The sequence below is a fragment of the Anneissia japonica genome, unplaced genomic scaffold, assembly GCF_011630105.1.
Source record: "Anneissia japonica isolate Jap-2015-1 unplaced genomic scaffold, ASM1163010v1 scaffold737_len1565949_cov176, whole genome shotgun sequence".
Lineage (NCBI taxonomy): Eukaryota > Metazoa > Echinodermata > Crinoidea > Comatulida > Comatulidae > Anneissia > Anneissia japonica.
This window is the reverse complement of record NW_022741618.1, coordinates 1401268-1428330: the sequence shown is the minus strand read 5'-3', so window position 1 is coordinate 1428330 and position 27063 is coordinate 1401268. Positions and strand designations below refer to the sequence as shown.

The window sequence follows — 27063 nt, the reverse complement described above, 5'->3', positions numbered from 1 at the left end:
GATGTTGTGACGATATGGTGACGATCGTGACGCGTGTGAAAAAGTAACTGTAAGCAAGGAAGTTGTAAGTTGACATCATTAAGTACTGAGTCAGACGGACGAAGAAGAACCGACGTTACTGGCATTGTAATCTACAGGTGAGTTTCACGTAGGCATGCATGTTCTTTTCTTAGCATATTATCAACCTGTTCGTTCTTTTTATTGATATAATTGATGCAGCAGCGAATTTATTAACGAAAAATTGACTTCACTTCTTGACGAGAAGAGACGTACTCAGTGTTGCGGTATGGTTGGATGGTAATGAAGTCTCAGGGTAATGAATTTGAACGTAAAGTATCGTATTTTTGTAATTGACGTTCAATTATTCTTTTTGTTGTAAAGGCTTAAAGAAGTTTAAGTTATGATGAGTAAAATTATTGATATAAATGTACGATACTGTAGTGGTATCAAATAACAAGCCCAAGTAGAAGCCAGAAGTATTTCTTAAACTAATTCCCCCATGCCTACACAATGAATGTTTTAATTCATAATGAAGTGATTTTGTATAATTTTCCAATAAATACAAAGTTTTAAAAAAAATGTAAAAAATATGAAAATGTATTTATTGTAGGCCTAGGCCTATTTGCATTTGTATTTTATATTATATAGGCCCTATTATATTGTTATTTTTATTAATTGTTATTGTTATCTTATTTTTATTGTATTAAATCTGCTACATGCTGCTTGGTATTTTTGTTTATTATCTTTGTGAACATTGGCATCCCCATCATCCCACCTATTTGCACTCCAAGATATGCCACTGACAATACATCACTTCCAATTTTTATTTCTATTTTTCTAACAGGTTATGACACCTAAATTGTTCAGAGGTTCTTAGCGTGTGAGTTTGTCACATCCCGCTTCAAGATGAGTCACGTAAAGCCAAAGGTAATCAAGCCAAGAGGACGACAAAAGCGTACCTCAGCAAGTGATATACCGTGGAGAGACTCCACCTGGGTGCACAGTTTTTCGCAGAATGCCGCTAGTCCAATTAACGTGCAAGACATCAGTCCAGGCTTCGCTCTTCACAAACTTCAACTCTTGGTTGAAAAGAATAAATTTGATGATGCATCTCACCTTATAAACCAGCTTAATTTGGTAACATTAAAAACAATACTTCCAGAAATTCCAATTGTTCCAATAGTTGAAAATATTCCAGATTCGCTTATTCTAATTGAAAGTTTTTATTCAAAGTTTTTCATCGCTGATCCTGATAATTTTCCTATTACTAAACTAGATGTTGAGAACACCGTTTTTCATATTGTTTGTTATCTCAGTTCACGAGATGACCAACTGCTGAAGAAAGAAAATGGTTTACTATTAAGTGGCGACAATGTCATCAAAGCTATCGTGAATATCTTAAGAATGGTTATGTTTGTGTTCCCGGATATGATTAAGATTCTGTATAACCGTAGAAAACTTATGGAAGCCACTCTCGAAGGGATAGGGGAACACAGCTTAGTGAGTATTGATGGTGAGCTTATGAATCTTCATGACGCACTAAAACTAGAATTTGAACACGCCATACACGCCTATAAGACTGCACTTGGCAAGCTGGATAAGTTGAGCCTCTCCCATCAGAAACCGGTGACACTTAATTCTTACGTTGGGAAAAAGTCAAGCAATGGAAACCATCAGAAACTTATGACTCTCAGCCAGGAAGAGATTCAAAGCCGATTATTCAAAAATAAAACCGTTCTAAATGCTATTGAACCAAGTATGAACGCTCAACTACCGTCATTACTACGGACGCTACAGGATAGGATTGAATTTGATAAAAGCGCATTACTAACATTCTCCCAACTCCGCAAGGAAATATCAACAATCCCTGCCAATTCGCAAGTTGCTTCTGTAATTGCTAAGTATTCACAAAGCCTTAAGGTTGTACTGGACTTCTTTAAGGATATGCTTGACGAACAGATATCGGAATCTGCCTCTTACTCCACACAAGGTTATTATAGTGATGAGGAAAATTTTATCCCTTTGGAAGGAAATACAAAAGAGAATTCTAAACGAGGTAATTAGCATAATTAAACTGTCATTTCTTGATTATTTTTATGAAATGTGACAAGTATTTTTATAATTTTGTAATTTCTGATAATTTCTGTACAGTAGTTCATGGGGATCGTTACTTTACCTAATGTATAGGCTGTTAATCAAATTTAGGTGAATCGGGCTATGTTTATTACAAATTTACGTGCTCACCCGTGCGTTCATACAAGAAAATCCCCGTCCAGATATCAAGATATTAAGATGTCGGAGGGGCGCACCATATCCGGTGATAGTAGTTTTTGTACTGCTTTTACCACTTCTCAGCCCTCCTCTTTCTTTATTGATTTTGTTTTTGTTGTACTGGCTGTAAGGAATAAAATAAAATAAAATAAGAAAGATGACGGTGGGATCACGTCAATAGGAAACTGGAATTTGCAAATGTGGGTATGTGTGATTGTTAATGATAGAAACGTGCTCAACTTGCTAACCGATAGCTAACCGTTAGCATATCCACATCCGGGTAACGGTAATGGTGTTAACCGATCGGGCGTTCTCATATGGTGCTAACGGTTAGTGCCGATCCAGATACTAGGGCTCTAGTGTGAACCTGACCTCAGTGAAAACTAAATTGGTTTGACCTGTGTTATACTTTAACACTTTTATTAATATAAATGAGTTATTCGATGTTAAAATTGAGCTTCTGATTTGCTCAAAGGATTAATAAATGGCTGTACAGTAGGTTACTTGTTACTACAAGGAAATACTGTATATTGTACCAGGTACTTTATTGTTATGAAGATTTCACTATGCAAACCTCTCCATTCACTCAAAGGCAATGCTTGCGCGGATCACTTAGGCTTTTCATGGGCTTTTGTCGCCCAGTGTGGGAAAATTCAACAGTCTATTCTTATTAATCCTAGGAGCAAACTTTGACAGCACTGCACAAAACTATAACATCCTTGTACTTTTAGAGTGATACAATCTAAATTTTATTGCGGTCTTGTGCCATTAATTACTGCCCTGTTGTAGTTATCATGCTTTAAAATAATTGTTAAAATGATATAGAAAATCCTTTATTGTTATAATACTAGCTTGAGTAACATCAGCAAGGCAAATGAAAAATGTAAAACACAAAATCCTACTAGGCCTACATTTCGAGTGATACCTAAATTGTATTCAGGTCTTGTGCCATTTCAAATGAAATAGTGTGCAGTAAGTAGGCCTACTGCCCTGTTGTACTGTTGTATTTATTTGTCTAATACAGCCCATAGTTTTAATCACAAACTTGTCAAACTTTTTTTTTCATTCATTATTTAACAAGACAATGCAAAAGAGACAAAACATAACAATCATACATGCAAAAAAGTTAAACAGCTAAAAAAAAAAAATTTCACAGATTCATTTGAACCTGTATTTGATGGTCGACAGAATCACATTATGATTAGATTATGAACACATTTGTTCATATGACCAGACAGAATTCATTCTGTTTACCATTACTTAATAATTTGATTCAATTTTGTTTAATTGTTTGTACCGTACTATTTACACAATAAATTTGATTCTATTTTCTTTAATTGTTTGTACCGTACATTTTTTCAATCAATAATTTTTTTCAGCAAAAGTGCAATCATGTGATAAAAGTTTTTTTTTTTTTTTTTTTTAAATTGTCAAACTTGGTCACAATGTTTCATGACCAAAGATCTCAAAGCATTTTAAGAGTAAGGGTTAAAGGTCAAGGTCACAATCAACAAAAAAAACAATTTTTTGAAACAGTTTTTTGGAAAATTTTTCAAACTCGACCACAATGTTCCTTTAACAAAGATCTAAATTATGAAGGGCCAGGGTCAAAGGTCAAGGACACAATAATTGAAATCTTAGGGTCTATGTTCAAATCCACTGACAGCAGAGGATCTTTATCTTACGACTGAAAAGCATCTCCACACTCCTACTGTAACCTTGTAATGAGACTTTGTAAAGAATCACAAATGTTATCTTGTATTTTATGAGAGTCACTGAGTATCAGCTTACCTTCTAGGATAAACTGAAAAGATCACCCATGGTATAAAATTAGATTATGCGTTCATAGATAAAATAATTACATTATTCAGGTGATTTAGTTTATCTCCTTGTAAGTAATCTGTAAGGACAGCCCCTAATCCCTTGGATTGTGTAGAAAATCATTGTCCATTCACCTGTTACTGATGTTTGTACTCCTGAAACGTGTATTGTGACAATGGATTGTGTAGTGATTAAAGAATACTATAATTGTATATCTAATTATTATAATTGTATATTTATTATTATATTAAGCATTTTATCTATTTTTATTTATCTGATTAATTTTTCTGATTGTTTTTTGTACTACTGTATTTTATTATGAAGCATAGGGAACAAATAATCTTGTTTGTTCTTTCGCACATTCAACTGGGCAAACCATGTTGTTTTATTTCTGTACACTGTATTTGCTAAATACTGTAAATACTATTATTTTATTATTTATTTATTTTATATATTGAATTCTGTTTTTAAACTTGTAACACTATATTTGAAAACCCATAGTAATGTACATATCCACTTTCATTTAAATAAATTTTTCCACCAAATTCATCTTTATTGAAGTACATTTTTGTAATTTAAATATTTAGATTAATTAGGTTCATGTAGTTTGTTATTAATCAGTCACAATTTGGCTGGAAGGTTACAAGGGGGTCAATGATATTTTTGAATAAATTTTGTTTTGATTTTGATTTGATTTTGAAATGTAAAAATAGTTGAGAAATTTGGAAGAAAAATGTAAATTTTAAATCTAAATTTTTCTTTCACATTTTAATGTATTTGAATGCCATATTTTATTTTTCATTACTGTGTGTACAATTTTTTATTTTTAAATATGCAATGAATTGTTTCCGCTCTGCTTTTCCTTTTTAAAATTGGACAATAAAACTAAATGAAATGAAATGTTTTAATTTAGGTTTTTGTTTATATATGTGGGAAAGACAAGCTAAACTAGTCACTTTTCCTGTTTCAGAGATAATAGCCAAAACATGCTGGAATGTCAACATTTTTGAAATCTATTTTATTACACTAAACTAACCTTTATATTATCTATGTGTCATGCTATATATGCATATATATACTCTAGCACAGTCGGTGAAGAAAGTTATTAAGCTTTGCCAAATACCTGATACTGAATATGGGAAACTTTATTATACTGAGATAATAGTTACTCATTTTTGCCTGACTAAATGAGGTCATAACGTATCCTCAAGAAAATAGTGAGTGTCAATTTCCTGTGGTAGTTCTTGGATCTGGTATGGGATAAAAGGAGCATTGTTGCAAGGTCTCTGACATAAACTTTCAATTGCCTATTATGCAGGAAATAGTGGGCATATAGGCCTGCTGTAATGTACTATAATGTTGCCAATATTCTGTGTGCATGGAAGCTTGCCTGGTAAATGAATCATATAAAAATGACATTGCACATCATCCCACCCTCATTAGTCAAAGAATCCTAGACCCCATTATTTCGTCGGGGAACATTGCTCAGTGCCGGATCCAGGTGGGCGGCGAGCCGGCCCGGGCCCCCTAATTTTTTTACAAAAAAGGATAATCAAATTTAGGTCTGAGATTGCCATTTTTGGCCATTTAGAGGTGCCATAACCATAAATGTTCTACCTCAGCCCCAACCATGGTGGGGCTGAGTCGCCAGTCGTCCCCCCTCCCCCCAAAAAAATTACAGTTTTTAGTAGTTAAAAATCACCTTATTTTGCTAATTAGCACCTCTCAACTTTGAGCTCCCCCTTCAGCACCCCCATTTTAAGACTTCTAAGTACAGTACACCACAGGGCCCCCTCTTTTTCGAATTCCTGGATCCACCACTGTTGCTTTAAAAAAGCATTTCATTGCCTGAGAGTGCCATTTCAGAGCATTTAGAGACTGGTGCCTATTCTTGAAATTTGGTCCAAACATGGTGGGTTCTGAGGTAGATTTGGACCCCTGTAGGAACTTGCATCTTGTCGGGAACCTTGAACCCCCTCTGTCAAGGGTCTTAGACCCCTCGTCGGGGAATTTCTGTTACCAACACTGCCCTGTCCCCATTCCCAATTACTGTGCATTTCATTATATTAACTAAGCAGTTTGGCACAGAGTGGTTGCCATTCCACCTAGACGTGTAAAGTCAAAATTATAAGTGGGTATTGGTAGCGTCAAATTCTACCTATAAAATGAAGCTTCACAGGCAGCTTACGAAATTCAATATGTGTTTGATCAAAAATAATAATAATAATTTTATATAGACTTACTGTATATATTGCATTAATATCATTCATATGACCTCTATGCATTTCACATTATCATTACCACTGTGGGTTAAATGCCTGTGAAACACAAACTCAGCTTCCTGGGGGAATACTCCATAACGTTGCAGTAGCTAATTAGCGAATTTTGGCATTTTAACCCTACTGGTACATACTTGGGTGGAGAGAAGCAATGCAAATAAAGTGCCTTGCTCAAGGGGATTGAAACCCTAACCTTTAGGTTGGGAAACCAAACCATTCCTGCTGCAATATCAAACCACTTCTACTATAGTAACAAAACTAATGCTCTAAATGACATCATTTTTAATTCCCAGTTTTAATAAAGCCTCCTGAAGATACAGATTGTGCTCCTAAACGGGAACGACGTAGCAGGTCCAAAGATCGCAGGAGGACTACACGTGGAGGTTCGAGAGATAGGACAAGGGGTCGCTCTTTGGATCGAAGCCTGGTGACTATATCACGCCCTCGGTCGGACAGCGTCGAAGATAGTCGTGAATTACATTCCATGATTAAAAGGATAAACCAAGTCTCTTCTATGTCAAGAGGTAAAGTATACAAATAGGTCAAAATGCCTAAATTTATACTCTCTATGTAGAGATAATAAACTAACATACCGTAAATTCTCGAGTAAGCGCCGCTCTCGAATAAGCATCCCTCTTGAATAGGCGCTGCACCAAACCTGATTTTTTTGCTAAGCATCGTGGCACTTAATCAAGATTATAGTACCCTGTTTGTAATGAAACGCTTTAAGAAACAGGGTTTTAAATACAATGTATATGGTGTTAAAATGAATAAATAACACAATGAGACACAAGTATTTCCTTATAAACGTTTATTTACGATGATGTAGTACCTATGAAAGAGCTACTGAACTACGGGAATACATGAGATAGGTAACATGGAAAGTGCCATGCTAATATTTTTTTATAGGCGCTGCTCTTGAATAAAAGCCGCTCTGAATCCTCCAAAACTTTTATAAGCGCCGCTGTGCTTATTGGAGCATTTACGGGAAACTGTATTTATAAAATTTAACTATATATTTTTTTTTATTTACTTTTAATGATTAGCTTTCAATTGCGTATTTTATAAGCGCTGCTGTGCTTATTGGAGCATTTACGGGAAACAGTATCTATAAAATTTAACTATATTTTTAAAAAATTTACTTTTAATGATTAGCTTTTAATTGCATATTAGAATGGGAAATCTTCATGCCAATGAAAATATGCTTTAACATACCTATCACAAATTCTTTAACTTTGTCCACACTATCAAATTTTGTGACAAATAACTGAGATATGCCCATATTTGGGTGTAATATGACATCGTATATGGGCACATCACGCAACCTTTGATAGTATGTACAGAGCATTAGTTGTACTGTATTGTACTGTAGACCCTAAATTGACTGGTAATAAAGGGTTTTCTTATAACATTCTTTAAAACTAGGCTCCGGATGCAAAAACAATTTGGTATGTTGTACGACTGATTTTTCTAAGACACAACGGTGTTTGACATAAAAATCGGGAATGGTTTTCGTCAAAAACCCTTTTTGTGTCTTAGAAAAATTAGGTGTACAAAATATCAACATTGTGTTTACCTCCAGAGCCTGGCTTTAACTACTTAAAGCAGATTGAAATGTTTGGATCTGTTATCCCATTGGAAATTGACAACTTTTATTACTCTTATGAGCAAATAGATGTTTTCATTGAATGTTTGAGGGTCTTTCCCAATTTTGCCAATGACATTGACAGTATATCCAAAGACAAATATCTAGATGTATTGCCATTTCTTTTTTTTTTTTGGCAGTGGGGGTAGGGAAAGTGGGGTACCATTTGGGAGGCTGATAAGGGATTGGCAGATTAGGAATGTGAGGCAAAATTTAGTTGGGAGAAATGAGATAATTTTTAGCTACTTGAAGGGGTTCTTTTGCTCATCTGATGTTCTTAGTGGGAAGGCAATGTTGAAGGTGCAACATTTATCTGGGAAAATATTCCTACTCCACCCCTTATACAGTATATGCCACTGGGTATATTTTTAATTCCAGATGTTGATAAATTGTAAAATATAAGAATTCCAAAAACTAAATTTTAATTAATAATGATTACCAAATTAGCTGTTGGCCGCAAAGTTTTAGAGGAGAAAGGGATTTCCCTAGCATCAACACATAGCAGAAGTTCAAGCCTCTCATCTGATCAAACAAGTCATTTTCTGCTCGGCAAAGAAGAACCTGAGTCGTTTTTAAAACGTGAGATATGCAAATTTTACTTGGGTTGTTGGAAAACTAATATGTCTTCTTAAACTTGTTGATTCTTTTGCTTTGATTTTTATATTCATTTTTAAAATTAGAATATTATTATGGGATTTTCTTGTATTCTATATATTTTCTTTATTTGATCATAGTATTTGGAAACTAAACATTATTTATAAAATTGATGTAATTTTCATTTTAGTTAAAAGGACAAGTAGATGTTGCATTTTCCAATGCTATCTCAATTGAAATTTAAGCATCTTTTGTATTTCTAGGTACTTAAAAATTATTATTCCTAATAAAACTACACAACTACTATTAGTGAAATTATATTTGCATTTACTAGAATTCTTTTCTAATTTGGTATCTAAACATTTACTCTCTGAAAATGTTCAAGATTTATTTGCAAATTATACTTCATTTAAATTTGTATTTGATGAATAGATTGGATGTATTTATCCCTCCCTGGAATTCAGAAGGAAATAGAAAGGTAGCTAAGAGTAATTTATGTATAATAATAATATGCTATAAAATATGCTGTGGCATACACCTGCAGAGTCAGACATTCATTGCCAGTGAAGGCTTGTGTTATTGGTCCAAAATTTCATTATAAGTCTGCCATGTTAATTATATGTGATCTTTCTGGAGACGAGCATGGTTACAATATATAGCTATTAAAACGTAGCCTAGTATTACATAGCCCCGATATACATTTCAACATATATCGTCTGCCTCATTCCTGTCTGAAAAAGCAGAAATAAAATGCTGTTGTTGACAATCCATATTCATTTTATAAGCAATTGAACAGATATTTAATTACGGATCAAGGAGAAAGATTTCTCAAAAATCAATAGCAGAATTCCTGTTATTTCAGAAATAAGAAAAAATATAACAGACTCTACTTTAATATTCAAATTATATCTTTTGATTAATTATTTTGATTATTATTATTATTATTATTATTATTAATGTCATTGTTATTATTTTTGTATTTTTCTCTACTGCCCCAACTTAGTCTGTCTTTCTCTGGTTTAGTTGTAATTGTTTTTTATCTTGTAGTTTCAAATTAAATACATAATATTAATAAAATTTTCATGCAAACAAGAAAAAAAAAATCAAATTTTGTCATGTCATAATTTCATATTATTCCCTGGCCAGTCATTAACGATTCCTAATGAACAAAATCTCAGAGTAAACAATAGGAGGAGCTGTGAACTTATTTGACTGAGCCAATTATAGGATGAGTTTGTTGCAGTCGATATTTGTTGATGCGATATATCGTCGAGCAGGTGTCTCATTGTTGTCATCATTGTTGTTGCCAGTATGATTGACAAAAGCAACGACGGGTAACGGGTTCCAAGATTGATTAGGGAATGGATAGCTTTAATTATCTAATGGAACGGATATGCGCTGTCATAATCCCCCTTCACAAGTAACCCAGTATTCAAAAGAGAAAAAAATCAGCCACTGTTTTGATTTTATCTCTTGGAAATTGTGTTCAACTATAGAAATTCAGAATTCTTGCAGTGTAAATGTGATATTGATGAATGATGGTGAGATTAACTCGTGTTGGTGAAAGACAAAGTGACTAATCTAGGAACACCAGTGGTTCTATAAAAAATATGACATAGTGTTTAATGTTAGTGTAGTTTTCATCATCTCCTTTAGTGAATTAATACACTTTGACACCTTTAAATAAAGACAAAACATCAAAGTTGAGCCAATAAAATATAATTCAATTGTGTACATTGTATAGTTATTGAAATTTCAATTGAACATTCAAAATTGGGAAACATTTCCCAATAAAATTTAAAAGACACTTAAATATTATATGTTTCAAATTTGTAAAATATCTCATGTAGTTATAATAGAGTTTTGGTCAACCTGTCGCTATGTCAAAAAACAATAACCAATATTATTTGTAATAATCACCCCATATCCAATTCTGAATCAAGGAATCAAAGATACAAGGAGTGTATATTGTTGAAAATACAACATGATACTGTCGAAATTTGGATCCCGGTGCTTAAACAATTGATTAAATATATGTATAAAATAAAAATATATTTAGTGTTATATTACAGACATTAAATTAACTATATAGATATGAATAAATAAACCAAAAAGAATAAAGTATAAATATAGATAAAACAATTGAGGAATACCTGTAAAAAGTTGATTATTACCAGAAGGATATTGCAAACTGACATACTGAATAAGAAAGATACTATGGGAGAAGGCATACATTGATTTCAGACAAACATTTGAGATATTACTGTATATTCAACAACATTTTAGTATTTTAGATGTCTTTAATGGAGCAGACAGAAGCAATGTTTGTATAAGTATAAATAACATAATTGATTTTACTTGTTTGATTCCAAACAGAAGTTTTGTGGGGAGTTTTTATGAGTCACAATTTCGTGTATGAGTAAGGCATGATATGGGTACTATATGAATGTTTACAATAGTATAGGTGAAAAAAGGGAGTATAGTACTCCAAAATAGCTATTTTTTATTTATATTCCATGTATCAAAGTTTTGGTAAAGCATTTTTAAACAAAAATCTCAAATATCCAACCGCCCTTCCCCACCACCACACTCAGTGCTTCACACTTCACATGGCCCCTATCTGGATCCGCCCTTGTAGTCGGTCAGCAATTTGGGAATCAGATCTTCACCTTATGACTTGTTAAGTGCAGCAGCATTTTAAACATTTTTGGATGCTTCAGTGCAGCAATTTGACAGTGCTTATTATAAATTATCCATGTCTTTAAATGGTACTAAATTATGACTTCACAGATTTTTGATTAACATTAATTTTTTAGTTAAAGATCGGTTGTTCAATAGTTCCTGATTATAAGAAGTATCAAGGCATGTTGTAATGTTTACTCTTGATTCAACATGGAATACTCTCTTAAAAGAGCTGCAGTGCTTATTCTAGAGCTTCATGAAAATATATGTTTGTTGATGATTATTGTCGAGGTGCTTTTAGATAATTATTGCGAAAAAAAATAGGTTTATTTTGCCATTTTTCATTTTATCATATTTCTTTTTATTATGTAATGATGTTATTGTCATATAAATTCTGCACAAATACCAGTACAATAACTTGTGCCTGTATTAGAGAGTATGAAATATTATTCATCTCATGGACAATGCCTTAACCCTGCAATGTACTCAATTTCACCGTGTTGTATGATTGTTGATATGTACCGCTGTAGCTATTTACCGAATGTCTATTTTCTTGGCGTGAAAGCCTTGCCCTTTGTGTTTTTATATTACTGCAGCTTGAGCAGTTATGAAAGCTGTGCGATAGATTCTTCAAAGAATAACTTATTGATGGCCACCTTTGTAATGAAGTTCAGTCTACCTTGGCAATGCTTAATTGTATCGACAACTGTATTAGTAATGACAGCTAATATGTTTGGGAGTCTTTTTAAATTTGCTGCATTCCTAATTCATGTATAACATATGTCTACTGAATTTGATTGCTGGTAATTTTGAATTGAATCATTGGTTTGTTTGGTCTCATAAAAAAGTAATTAATTATGGTCAGTATTAACAATAATGTATGATTATTGTTGATGTTCTTTATATCATTATTATTATTATTATTCATTTTTTATGGTCCTTATTTTTTGTAAATGATTATTACTATTCTTTCACTGAATTGTGTTAATCTGTTTCTCATTAGATCCTTTTTTTTAAATTGAGTTTTATTAACTGAATTTTAAAGATTTTTGTTATTGCAGATTTATCATTTTCTTGCATTACAGTATGTAACCAGGGAGTTTCTATAGTGAACAACTCCCTGATGTAGCTGCAGTCCACATGGCTGTGTAATTATATTGTATTTATTTATATATTTATTCAGGTGTAAACACAGCACAAATCAGCAGACAGTGGCTGACTATGTTTGTACAACAATAAAATATAAACAAAATGCTAACATTCAGTGGTGGATTCAGGGAGAGGCACGGGGGAATGAGCCATTTTCAATTTTATAAAAGAAAAAAAGAAAAAATGGTATACTAATACAAATGTTGCATTATGTTTTGTAAAAGCATATACTGAACACAAACCATACCATCATTGGATAGCTATTTATCTTCATCATGACATCTAGGCCTATATGAAATTGGTGTCCACTAGTTTAAAAAAAATTCTGGATCCTTCTCTGTGTATAGATGTATATGCAGACATAATATTTGATCCATTTAAACAAGTAAATCAATTTATTCACTGATTTTTAAAGATTTTTTGAATTGCAGTTTTACCATTTTCATGCATTATAACTATGCACATGGTTGCATAATTACTTTGTATCAGGTATAAACACAGCACAAATCAGCAGACAATGGCTGACTATCTTTGCGCATCAATAAAACATAACATAAACAAAATGCTATATTTGTATATTTATATATAACTTATAAATATATCAGGAATGGATTTTGATAGCGGCACAGGGGCATGTGCTCCCTGTTTTGTGCCTGCCGTGTTTCATCATTTAACAGAAAAAATTGGCATACAAATACAATGTTTTTTAACAGCATACTTAACACAAATCATACCATTACTTGAATTCTTATTTATCTAATAAATATTACATCTAGGATATTGCAAACTGACATACTGAATACTGTATATAAGAAAGATACTTGGGGAAGAGGCATGCATCAATTTCAGACAAACATTTGAGATATTACTGTACTGTATATTTCAACAACAGTTTAGTATTTTAGATGTCTTTAATGGAGCAGACAGAAGCAATGTTTGTATAAGCTTATGTATAAATAAGACAATTGATTTTACTTGTTTGATTCTAAACAAAAGTTTTGTGGTGAGTTTTTGTGAGTCACAATTTGGTGTATGAGTAAGGCATGATATGGGTATTGTATGAATGTAAATACAATTCATTTATTTGAGGAAGTAATACCACAATTAGAATACATTTTTCTGATGTAATACAGAAGTATACCAACTGAGTTACAGTATAGAAATTGTACAAACATAAGACTATAAAAATGATAATTAAATAGTAAAAAATATAAGCAACTAAAGTTGTTGGGAATTTTAAGCTACTACAGGTACGACTGGTTGTGCTAGCATTAATCTAGTCAGCTCAATAATTACAGTAGGGGTGGATCCATGGGGCCACGATGGCAGGTCCTCCTTCCCTCAGAAAAAAGAAATTACAGGAATTCTTATTTAATATAATCAGAATTAATTTTTTTTAAATAATTTAAATTATTGTAAAAGCTATATAAATACTTTTAAATTGTTGGCTTGTGTTACAGAGGGAAATATGGAAGGGAGAAATACACCGTCTTATATGGCAAGGGGTAGCACCAGACAAGAGAATGTCCAAAAACCTGAACAGCAAACATCAAGGCAGATGCCAGCAAGTAATTCACTCCAAATGAACAACAACAATCATGGAGAGACAGAAACAGAGAAGTTACTGAAAAAGGAGAGGTCCCTTCGAGAGCAGCTGGAGAAAGAAAGAAGCAGGCTTGAGCAACAAGAGAAAGTTCTTCAACTAGAGATGGAAGCAATGAAAAAGGAACTTAGTAAAGCAATGGAAGATATAACCACATTGCGACAGCGAGAAAGTGAGATGATACATAAGTAAGTGACACTTATGATCTATTAAATTTGGCACATGAACCAAAAATTGAAAATAGCAATTTAATCACTGTCCTACCCATAGGTGACCAATGACATAAACATAGGATGCTGTACATAAACTAAGTATCATTATGAGGCTTAGGAAGTCGAGTTGTTTTTGGTTGTGAGAACAGGTATTGAACCCGAGACCCAGGGATTGGAAGGCAAGCATAAGTAACCACTATGCCTCCACATATGCAGCTTAGCTTTAACAAAATAGTGAGGTTTGTGTCACCGCACCTTTCTGGTTCCAAAACTACTCCAGATCATTCCCTCAAATTTATTAATTAATTTCTTCCTTCTAGATGTTAAAAAATCTTAACTGGATTCAATTTAAAAATTGAATTAGAAATGCACACTAAAGGTATTGAAATGGGTTTTTCCATCTATTAAGAGGTTCATAAAACACATAACTGTACTCATTTTCTCTCCTTTCATTTAGATTAACTCAAGAAACACAAAAGAATAAAGAATGCGATCAGGCCAAGCTGTCTGTTGAAAATAGAGGGCCAGACGATAATGTCGGTAACTTAGTGTACGAATTTGATAAGCTGTACACTGAAGTGCGTGCAGATGCTTGGACCGTTCTCAATATAATGGCTGATATGAATCAGTTTGAATATGGAGATGACCTAAGAGACAAGCTTCTTTTTTCAGTCATTGTGGTAATTTTATGTCTTCCATTTTTTTTTTCATTTCCTTTTAAGGGTGGCAGAAGCATTTGGTTTGTGGTCAGGAAAAAAGTTCCAAACTAACCTCAGCAGGAAGGTTTAACCTAATGATTTTTGGTGTATAGCACCTGTATTTTTTTAGGGTCATGTTCAGAGTTCAGTTATATCTAACAACTGGTTAGCAAAATTGGATAAAAATATACTAGCACTTGAATGTTATCACATTTGGGATTCAAGATTTAAAGAAAAAACAATACATTCCAAAATGAACTGAGCACAGCTATATTTTCATCATCAAATTATTTCAGGCAAACATCTATCTAACTTATCATTGTGGGAACAAATACAAAAGCTATGAATTACTACCATGCAGTAAAGAAAATTAAATTGAAAAATTATAAATAGCTCCTCAATATCAGCATTTTAGCATTTTTATTTTTTAACATTGATTTTAACAAAGAAAATTCACCTGTTTAAATAAATAAATATGTTTGATTGAATTCAATGTTGGAAAGGACTGAAATAGGACTATTGTACTCTACGCGCGTGTCACAAAAGCTGACATGTAAACATACCGTAAAATGCTCAAGTAAGCGCAGCAGCGCTTTAACTTTTCTGGAGGCACTTAGTTGAGAGTGGCGCTTGGTAAAAAAATAATGGCGTGGTGTGTTCCATGCCAGTTCCCATGTTACCTATATCACATATTCTCGTAGTTCAGTAGTCCTATCATAGGTCCTACATCATCGTAACATTTATACAGATATATGTTTGTCTTCATTGTGTTATCTATTTATTTGAACACTGTATACATTGTATTTAAAACCCTGTTTCTCAAAGTGTTTCAATACAAACATAACAGGGTAATATGTACAGTACTCTCAATAAGCACTGCAGCTCTTATTTGAGAGCAGCGCCTATTCAAGAATTTAAGTTAAAGCTTCGATTTTTAAGGCATTGGAGCTGTATTTACTCTCTTAATAATTTTGATAGTCCATCAACCAATTTCTTATATTTCAGCTTGCCTTCCGTGCATCAGAAAGTTCTCTACATCTCTTGAAGAAAAATATGCGTAGCTTATTACGGTTTAAGGAGGATTCACACAACTTAGAAAGTAACTTGTTCACATTTCTGAGGAACATTTGTGAGAATATGGATCTGAGCCATATGTCAAAGGTAATCCAAACAAATTGTAACTGTTGTAGTAGCCATCATCAGTAGGATCAATTGACCAAATCACTGCTAGTGTTTACTTTGATATCTAAGATTTACCATTATGCTACACAAATATATGTATTTCAGTTATATTTTTTCGGCCCCGAAACCTTGATTCAGAAATTCCGGGTTGGTGTCCGGCGGGGATAGCTTTTCACCATTTTGCAGTTTAATGAATGTAGTTAAGCCAAACCGTGTAATTTCTTGCCCCAAAACCTAGACTCAGAAATACTGGGTTGGTGTCCGGCAGGGGATAGTTTTCCAACATAGTTTAAGATTTATGTAAAATGCGTAGTGGATCTGTGATCCATTAGGCGCTATATAAATACAGTTGTATTATTATTATTATTATTTTTATTTACATCCTACAAAAACAAATATTACTTTGTGTAGCTTTTTGTTTTTTCATCTCCTGATTTTAAGCTCTCTAAATTTTGAGCTCTTTTCTGCTGTCTGTGTTTTGTTTGGATTGGATAGGATTTATTTGATGTAAACACAAAGGATAGCCCACAAAAGTCTAGAAGAAGATTTTTTCCCAGTGGGGTCCTTCTGGTTGTGATTGGGCAGTACACCGGGAGACAATCCCCTACTCTTTTCCAAAGAGTGTACTGCGTTCTTTAACATGCACATGGGCAATAAATGCACACAGGACCAACGGCTTAAATGTATCACTGAAAGACGGTGCGCTATTGTAACTTGTATTTCAGCCCTCCAGCTGAAACACAAGGAGAGGCAGCGATGGGAATTGAACGGGGGACCTAGAGATCTCCACAGTTCAGTGCACACACAATGGCTACCACCAGGTTAGCCAACTGAGCTAAGCTGCTCTCTCTCTAAGCTAACCTTAGTATAAAATCCAACACATTACCCATTGTAATGTTTATGATTTTTATTATAATTATTCATAGTGTTTATTTAAACAACTTTATAGAAATATGTTATTTTTATGAGAAAAATTATTTCACAATCATATTATCATTATGAAATTCCACATATTATCGAATATTAAAAATCAAAGAAGTTTTCTTGTAGTTAATAATTGTCTTAATTGTGAGGTCAAAGATCATACAAATGGTTTAGTGAACTGTGATAGTAGTTCGAAGAATGGTTGTAGTATTCACCAAAATTTTCAATCAAGCTTATTCTTATAAATATTATTCCATAAGTTCTACTTTGACACTAATTCACGGTCCAGACGGGGGTATTGTATGTGGGACCCCCTATTAATAGAGAAGTAGATAGAGGTAAAATTCCACATGGCAACTCTACCACATTCTGAACCACCCCTCCTTTTTAATATGCACTCGTGTACATTTTATTTGTTCTTCAGATTGCACTTTCTTATGTATATATATTAATTTATTACATGGAATGAATAAATGCTAATTATATTGATATCTTTTCTTGACAGAATGTATGTGCTAAACTTTTCTCTACCCTACCGGAGTATCCCACCCTCAAGTCTTCAATTCCTCTCACTAACTACATCCATCAGTGCGTGCACATAGCTTGGCAGCTATCCATCCAACCACAACCGTACACCATTGAGTACGACTGCGTAACATTTAATAAAGTACGCCACCAACGAGCACCGGGTAGTAATCGTTCATCAAACCATATCAAGATCTACCTATGGCCAACGTTGCTTGAAGGATCGAGGATGAAAGTTGCGTACAAAGGTGTGGTCATTACGTAGTCTGAAAACTTTCTGAAATTTGGTTTATACAATCAGATTTTTTATTATTAAATTAAGCAAAGATATTTTTATATGATTGTAAATTCATTTTGAATTTATTTTTTTTAACTGTTCTTTTTCTATAATATTTAGTAGAATATATTACAATATTTCAAATATTGATATATACATGGTACTTTTACAAGGAATTTTGCTGACTTCTATAGAAATATTGTATACTATTATATAAAAGTAAAACAACAGGAAATTTATTTATGAGGTCAGAAAAGTTATATATTACAATTGGAAATGCAAAGTAGGCCTAAATTATATTTTGATGTGTAGTATATAGATATATTTATCCATTAGGCCGCATACACTGTCTCTTATACACATCTAGATGTGTATAAGAGACAGATGTTGAGGTGTTTTCACTGAGTATATTGTAGAATGTAAAAAGAAAAAGAATAGACTGTAGTGTATGGGGAGGTTGAGGCAGAAGGGTGGGGTAGAAAAGTGGGGAAGGGGAGTTCTGGTACTGTACTGCTTTGAAATTAGGTTGAATGATAGGCAATTTTTGTTTATATATTTATGATATGTATATTTCAAAAATTCATAAATATACTATACAAATAAGGTGTAAAATCTTCATTGTTCAAGACATTTTCACTATAGAAATTTAAGAAATAACTCAGGTTGTTAATAATTTTGTTTTTAATACATTGTACACACAAATAGACAAATAATTCATTTTGCTTATACTATCTGTATATGCATATATAGAAATTTGCTTCCATTGGCCTCAACAATAACATAAAAAGTGCATCTATAGAAAACATAGATTATATTTATCTCTTGTCATGGTTATCTTTCTAAAATCAATATAAGTAAAGGAAGGGAAGAACTGTGTAGGCCTAATGAAAATATAGGATATAAATTAAAGAAACAATCCAATTGCAATAAAACTAAATGCATTAGGAAAGGAAAAGGAGTGATGCACACCATGAGTCACACCATCTAATGTTGGTGTATGGTCCTCTTTATTGTAACTAGACTTATTATTTGGTGAATTATTTATTTTATACTGAATGATAAAAGTATTGTACATTGTAGGATTTTGTTATTATTTTATCATGTTAACTGTATGGTATTGTTTAAATATGATTGTATGCGTTCTGGGCCTGGTTCTGGGCTTGATTTGGTGGCGTAGAGCGTTGTATAAATGTCACTTTTATGATTACTTTGTCTTGGGTGCTAATATCACTCTTGTATACAGATAATGATCTCAGTAGGCCTAACAATAGTGTGTGATGTAGGCCTAGATTTGCAGGCTGATCAATACAGAAACAAGCTGTTCTACTGCATTTACTTTCAGTAGTTAAAGTAATTTATTGTCTGAGTGTGAGAGAGAGAGATCTATCTGGATTGAATAATGGTATACAGTAGTTCAGTCCCAACAATTTAATGAGGGCGCTGTTACTAATTTATAATCAGTATAAGTTTTCGACATTTTCCCAGCAAAAACAACAGTTCTTTTCAGAATTATCTACATGGTGAACCGCAAGCATTTAATATATTTTTACTTATTGTTTTTATTATTTTGTTTCACATATTTTATCTTTAGACTCATTTTGTATGAATAAAAGATCTTGAAACTTAAAGTCTTTTCAAATGTTTTTGTGTAAGAACATGATATCCCTTAAAAAATAAGGGATAAAAATAACAGGGAGTTGTGAATGGAATGGGGTGAGATGAGCGATAATGTGTAAACATTTATAAGGCACTTTCTTCGGAGTCTCTCATACTGATGCTGTAAAACTTGACCTATCATTCAACCTTATTTCTACCTCTCCTGTTATACTCCTACTTTTGTAGAGGAAGGTCAGCTTTACCCACCTGAACCAGAATTTACTACAGCCCAGCTTTAAGTCTGTTTGTAAAAAGAATCAGTTCAATCAATAAATTTATTGGATCCATGTTTGATACAGTGGCACTCATACAAAATGTGTGGTGTATCCAAAAAACATACAAAAATAATACATATAGAAAAAGAAAATTAATTAAAATTAAGGAGTTGGTTCTGGTACTGTGGAAGACTAAGGTTTAGTGATTTTCTACAGTATTTTAATAAAATTCTGTCCACCTCCCCAGAGAGGTATGCATACATGCGTAGCTGAAACTTGTGGTCGGGAGAATTATGGTATTGGCGACGTCCCAACCTTCCTATTTGAAGTCTCTGTTTTGGAAAATCCATTGGCAGATTCAAGGAGAGGGGGTGCGGGCCCCAAAAATTTTACAAAATTAGGGGGAAAAAAAGTGGAGAAAAAAAGGGAATTATATTCAGAAGTCTGAGAGTACCATTTCCGGCCATCCACCTCAGCCAGTGGTTGGGGCTAATGTTGTCTACACATTCCATCTGTGAAAGTCTATTTCGCATTACTGGATCCGCCACTGAAATCGTTTTAATTATGACAGATTTAGGCCACAACCACCGATCTAGGAGTATATTGGCACCTGGGACGCATTAACTCCGGTTTTGGAGTTTTTGCGTAACAATTGACAGACTCTGAAATCAGAGGTTTGAAATTCGTTCTCTAATAGAAAATTGTTTTAATTATAATAGTTTTAGGACGCAAAACCTCTAATTTGGAGTGTTTGGAGTATAAAATCGAAGATTAAAAATACATTCTCGATAATAGGAAATACTGTATATTGTTTTAATATTACTAAAATAATGTTAAGCCTTAAAGCCTATTAAATTTGTGCCGATTTTTTAATTCCTGTGTAAGAAAGTTGGGGTACAGACACTACGAATTTGGAGTAGGCCATAACCAGATATTAAAGATCAAATAGGCCTAATTTTGATATAGGCCTAGACTTTTATATTAAGACCTATATTGTGCATTGGGGATTAAACAACTTTAATATCGAATTAAGGATATAAGTTTATGGCTTTTATTAGGCCTTAAGGAAGTTAACCAAAACTTTTCTTCACCCATATCTTCCGACTCTTTCACCACAAAGTGTTCAGAAAACTCACTTAGACCTAAAGTATAAGCCTACCATTTGTCATAATATGGAAAACCTCAAAAAAACATTTACCGTAATTAATCGAATAAACGCCCCCTCCAATAAACACCCCTTCCAGAGCTCCATTTGGAATAAACGCCTCCCTCCCAAAATGCCTAAACAAAATTAATGGAAGCAACATGATTCTCAACACGTTCTGTTAATGTATTACTCCTGTAGCATTCTAACCTGATTAGGATCAAATATTTTTATCACGCAATAACACATTTTGGCGGTAATTTTGTACCACACACGTCCCTCGAATAAACGCCCCCTCAAAATCGCTTCCCAATAATATAATATTTAATACCGGCAGCTCCTTTAAAAAGAAACATTAAAACATTATTTTTTTTAGAAATGCTGACAAAACTACAGCAGTTCTTGATGAATAACAGCCAATTATGGTCTATGCCAGAAACAATCAAACGTCCGTTAATTAAAGAGAATTATTTTGCTCAGTATATTTTTCTACTGAAATGTAGGCCTAATAACTTACCGATACTTAAATGGCATAATAAAAGCAATCTAAATTTAACATAATTTGGAAATCAACACAGATCGAAAAAATGTGCAATTAGATGTAGCGCCCTCTAGTGCAACGTTTCCAAAATACTTTCTTCAACTTCTGGCGATGTACCGTGATCACGATTTTTTACCTGGTCGCAGCACATCATTTATTATTTTCTTTAAACGGCTTGGTGGAAATTGCATTGGCTTTTTGGACGTATGAGTGAGATAAAGTTAGGAGTACATAACAGATATGGAATGGAATAGGCCTATAAACCAAATAGGCCTATTCTTCCTAAACCTATTGTCAATGCTCATTCTCCTTCTCGGCTTCTCTTTTTTAACCAGCTTCCAATTACTAGGGCCTAATACTCCTTTCTACTCGCTGCAAATTTAAATCGCAAGACTTTTATTTGTTTTCCGAGGGTAAAACACTTGCATAGTGCGCCTTTGATCTCTTTTGAAATTTACACCTTATAAATTCCGGATATTATTATTAGTATTATTATTATCATCGTCACCGTCACCCCCACTGCCATCGTCACCGCCGCCGTCATCGTCATTATCATCATCATCATTATTATGATCATCATCATCATCATCATCATTAGGCCTATTATTATTATAAAATTATATGTAATGTCGACTCCAGAGTGTCATTGAATTAAGAAGTTTGGTAATTTCACACATCAGGGGCGGATGCATGGGTTAAAATTTACGTGGGTTGGGCGGGGTGGGGGGTGTCAAAATGTTTTCAAAAAAGGTGAGTGGGGTCCTCCCCAAGAAAAGTTTGATTCCAAGATGGCGGGAAATGAGCTTTCCCGAGTTCTGAAGCATACAGGCGCAATATTGGTCATTAAGTTCTTCAAAAGCCAAGGTTTTATACCCTCGATCTTGAAAACAGTCAGACAAATTTTTCTCATTCTTATTACAGTAAATTGGCCTGCATGTGTGTACCATTATGTCTACATAAAGAAAATAAAAATGGGTAGTTACATACGTATTTTTTTCCATGAATCGATGAACCTCAAAGAAAGGGGGGTCAGAGAAAATTTCTAAATACCAACTGAGGGAGTCTTAGTGGCATCACGACCATTATCATCATCACCCATCGATTCATCATAGGCCTAATCATCATCATTATCACCATCGATTCATCATAATCATCATCGACATCATAACCGTTTTAAGGACGCATTTTCAAATGTTTACACGTTCCGCTAATTTTAATATAAAAGAATAAAATAATAATTATAGGCCTAAAAATAAAATAGTTAAAAAAGAGGCCGATTTGAAGTAAGGTCTGGAGCCCCTGGACCCAGTGAGAGAGCTGTTAAACCCCTGATCTTATCATCATCCACATCATCATTGTCGTCGTCATCACAAATATTTTTAAAATTTTATTTTAAAATTTATTAGATTTACGTCTGTAGTATAATTTAAACATCAGGATTCTAGGATCAAATTCTGGAAAATATACCGAAATGTTTCTCAACCTGATACACTTTTTAAAAAATAAGAACCAGTAAAATTTAGCTCAGGCTCAGTCAGTGTTCTTATTTTTTGGCCGATTTCAGGCTCAAAATGTTCTTTTTTTGTTCTTAAATACACACTTTTCAAACATAGAAAATTATTTTTGTACAGCAGTATACACTGTACTGGAATGTAGGTAAAAAGTGGCCCCGAAAAAAACGGTCCCTGAAAAAAGGGACTCTGAAAATATGGCCTCAGAAAAATTGCCCAGGTAAAAATAGCCCAAAATGACAGGTTGTACACTTACTGTCCTACATTATAGAGGGTATTACATACCTACTGCACACAAGGTAATAGATATAATTTTTTTTTTTGAGTTTTTAAATATAGAAATTTCATTAGACATTTTACCTCAGCCTCAATTTGTTTTTATAATTTCAGCCTCAGTGTTCTTATAAAATGTGTTCTTAAAAAAGTGTAATATGGTGCTTTGCGTAATCAAATCCCCCTGTGAACGTTCTTAGGACTGTTTGAGAAGATAAAGTGAAAATTGCAATAGACGCATTATAAATAAGCGCAAAAATAATTATATAATAAATCAACAGTGGCAGATCCAGGAATTTGAAAGAGAGGTGAACGAGGGAGGGACTTTCACAGACCGAGGAACCACCCACCTCAGCCCCACTGTGGTTGGGGCTGAGGTAAGAAAATTTATGATTAGGTCATCTCTAGATGGCCGGAAATTACACTCTCGCACTTCAATTTGAATATATTTTTTTTTTCTTAAAAAAATAAAGTGGGGGCGGGGGCCCTTGAATCCACCTCTGCTCAAAACATTCTTCATCCAGAATAGTCATAACCACAAAAAATGGACACAAAAAACCAGATCACATCCTAAAAACAAACAGCAGTAACTAAGACATACATCAGGAGCCGATCGATGGAGTTTAATGTCATAGGCCTACCCAAGGAAGGGCACAGATCTGTTTTGAAAGGTGGAGGGGAGGGCATTTTGTGAGTCGACACCCACCTCAGCCCCACCATGGTTGGAGCTGAGGTGAAAAAATTTGAGGAAATAGTACCTCTAGATGGCCAGAAATGACACTTTTATTAAAATTCATCATCATCACATCACCATTAGTCAAAATGAAGCGCCAAAAAAATTTTCATGATCTTTTATTTTTGACAACCATAGAGATCTTATTAATGTGTGTGTGATCATGGAGGAAATACCATAGAAAACAAAGCTTAAAAACATTGTCTTTGAGTATGTACTTTACATAGGCCTACTTCAAAAACGTGATTTCACAACCACCTCACCCTACCATGGCTGGGGCTAAGGTGAGAAAATTTGAGGAAATAGTACCTCTCGAGATGGCCGGAAATGACACTTTTGTATAGTAAAATTCATAATCATCACATCACCATTATAGTCAAAACTTGAAACGCCAACAATTTTCTCATTATCTTTTATCAGGGATCTACTTAATACCGGTATCCAGGACAGCTTACTAAGCTTTAACTATATATAATATATTATGATCAACAAATCACAACTTTTTTTCGCATTAAGCATAATTTTCTTCACTTTTTATTGCTACTATTATTATCAGTTATTACTATCGTCGTCATCATCATCACCATTGTTATTATTATTATTACTATTAGTAGTAGTATTATTAAACAAAAATTTAAAGAAACTTGCAAAAGGATAAAACGAAATTGAACCACAGTTATCTTAAAAGACCTTTCCTGAGGTTTATGGATTTAAGATTTTTTTAAATCACGCTTAGGCCTATGTGTTCTATTAGGCCTGTATAACGTGTACTGATGCATATTTACATATTATAGAAGTATTCATTTTGAGTGATCCCAGGAAGTATTTGTATTGGCTCAAGAATAAGCTTTAAAATTTTAACACTGTGTACAAAGGGGGTGCCGCGGCTCCCACGGCTCCCCTCCCCATCCCCACCGGATACGTCCCTGTTAAGTATTATAAATAGAACCATGTCAAACAGTTTTAAGGCTCCATTATTAGACAAGTGTTTCGTCATGACATGAGTCGTTAAAAATGACCCGCTGTTCGTTTCAGAATAGGTGTCCAATTTCAAAATTATCTCCAGGTAACAAGGTCACAAAACGAAAACGACGTGTCCATTCTCTGAACGCGACATCAGCGCACAGGAGGTGGAGTAAGTGAACAAGATGTATTGGCAAACGGTCAGACAAAGTTTTCATCAGTCAAGCGTTTACTCGGCAACCACTGCGCAGTTAAGATAAGTTGCAGAAATAAGGTGGCCTTCAAAGTGGATCCAGTTTTTACGTTTTCGTTATGCAAATCAAGCAATCTTAACTTACAAGTGGATGTTGATTTTGTGCCAAAGCCGATTAATGTGAGGAAAGTGGGTAGGGCAAAATGTCGAACAAAAATGCTGAACTTAATCCAATCTCGGCCTCGCATGGAAAATACGAAGTGAACTCCAATGAGACGAGTGATGGAGGTGCGCCTGATGGTATCTACAAGGTACTTCAAGGCGACAGAAACTTAAGTTCCATTGAAGTTAACGTGGATACTGGTAGCTTGGACGAGTCCCATTCCAGAACTCGAGACGCAGGACCAAGTATAGATATGTCAAGCAGTACACCAGAATTAAGTTTACCGAAAATTGGTGGAAAGAAGAAATCTGTAAATTTCATTGACGATACTCTAATTACGGAAAATACTTCAAAATCAAAAAAGAAAAAGGGCAAAAAGAAGTCAAAAGGTAAACACAAGAACACCTCTATTTCTATGTCGTTGGAGAAAGAGGAACAGACACCTTCATTGTTAAGTGTCCGCAAAGAAGACACAGTGACAGAGTTTGCAACAACAGGGACCAGTTCACAAGAAGATAGTAAAGATGGTATGCATTCTCAGTTGTATTTTTCAATTTCATTGGTAGTAGGCCTATAAATAAGTTACAAAATAGTATTAGTGAATATTAATAAGTTAACAAAGTATAGAAAAATGCTCCATTATACTTTTTAATTACATTGGTAGTATAAATAATTTACAAATAGTAAATATTATTATTTAGTTAACAAAGGATTAAAAATCCTTAAAAAAATTATCAACTATACTATAGGCCTACTTTTCAATTGCATTGGTAGTTTTACATAATAGTAAATAATAATTAAGTTTAAAACAAAGGATCAAATCCTACAAAAAATATAGGGAATATAATAAATGTACAAAAATATGTTAAAGATGCTCATAATTTTGATGTGTCTGATATACAATTTAATTACTGTAATACAAAGGCAATTCAACAGAAGGATGCACATCTCGGGACATCAAAGGCTAAAACTCTGGCATCGACATTCTAGGGGCATGTGCGTCCCTACATGCTGAACGTCACACAAACCATAGCAACCAGACCATAAACCATCAGCGTACGTGACGAATTACCAACGCGCGTGTTAGTTTCCAAGAAAATGATTTGATTACAAAGGCCTAATGATATTTTGCACTTTTAATTATATTCTTCATTTCAACATTAATTTTACCAATATTGTGGTGTATTGTCGTTCATGAGACTCACTTCGCAGAAAAAAATAATGAATGTTCTGTATCTACTCAAATGTTTGTTTTGTGCACCTTAGTCCAACATAGTCAAAATGACAGTTTAATGTTACATAAGAACATGAAATTTTATAAAATTTTCAATTGCTATTATAACTTTTCATTTTCTTGGTCAATTTTCACAAATCAAATTGCAGTTTATAGAAGCATTTAACAAGCTCGTGGTCAAAAGAAATCAGATGTAACAGACATTGCGAAGTACTCAAAATTAATAAAATGTAACTAACACCATAAAACGTATGGCACGCATAAACTAATAATTGACGGCTGTACTCGCAACTAGTATCGGATTGTCGATGCCACAGTAAAGATCAAAGGACTGTACGCACACGCTATGTTCAAGAGCGGAGATGTGCGTCCTTCTGTTGAATTACCTTGGTAATACTGCCAGTTGCCCCATTCCGCAACCTTCTTGGCCAATTGGCCAAGCAAATTTCAATGTCTTGCACTCAGCTGTGAATTATCTATCAGTTTATCAACAGAATTTCATGGTAAATTATAAATTAGTATTTTTACATGATTTTTATCTTTTTGTACAGTAATTGCTTTTGTAGCTAAGTTTA

At 33.7% G+C, this 27063-nt stretch overlaps 2 protein-coding genes across 7 annotated transcripts in view; both read left to right on the top strand.

Annotated features, from left to right (window-relative positions):
- Nucleotides 1-4: 4 nt before the first annotated feature.
- On the top strand, nucleotides 5-18195 carry LOC117118805. 5 transcript variants are annotated; one of them, XM_033263507.1, is made up of 8 exons: nucleotides 5-137; nucleotides 845-2056; nucleotides 6677-6895; nucleotides 8464-8595; nucleotides 13902-14232; nucleotides 14714-14936; nucleotides 15960-16115; nucleotides 17566-18195. In XM_033263507.1, exons 2-8 carry the CDS (start codon nucleotides 907-909, stop codon nucleotides 17848-17850), a joined length of 2496 nt encoding a protein of 831 aa, XP_033119398.1. In that variant the 5' UTR covers nucleotides 5-137; nucleotides 845-906; the 3' UTR covers nucleotides 17851-18195. The 5 variants fall into 5 exon arrangements, with proteins under 5 accessions (XP_033119398.1, XP_033119395.1, XP_033119400.1 ...); XM_033263504.1 differs by having other exon boundaries at nucleotides 6-137; nucleotides 6665-6895; XM_033263506.1 differs by lacking the exon at nucleotides 5-137 and adding an exon at nucleotides 144-313 and having other exon boundaries at nucleotides 6665-6895.
- Nucleotides 18196-25084: 6889 nt separating this feature from the next.
- Nucleotides 25085-27063, top strand: part of LOC117118871 — a 49226-nt gene continuing 47247 nt past the window's right edge. For both annotated transcript variants that reach the window (XM_033263617.1, XM_033263616.1), the window contains exon 1: nucleotides 25085-25781. In XM_033263617.1, the coding sequence (XP_033119508.1) occupies nucleotides 25295-25781 (487 nt within the window). In that variant the 5' untranslated portion in view covers nucleotides 25085-25294. The remainder of the gene's footprint in view (nucleotides 25782-27063) is intronic.

Coding starts and splice junctions, on each gene's coding strand:
- LOC117118805 (XM_033263504.1), top strand. CDS start 907: ATGAGTCACGTAAAGCCAAAGGTAATCAAGCCAAGAGGACGACAAAAG. Junction 6,896..8,463: donor AGTCTCTTCTATGTCAAGAG/GTAAAGTATACA, acceptor TTACCAAATTAG/CTGTTGGCCGCAAAGTTTTA. Junction 14,937..15,959: donor TTCTTTTTTCAGTCATTGTG/GTAATTTTATGT, acceptor CTTATATTTCAG/CTTGCCTTCCGTGCATCAGA.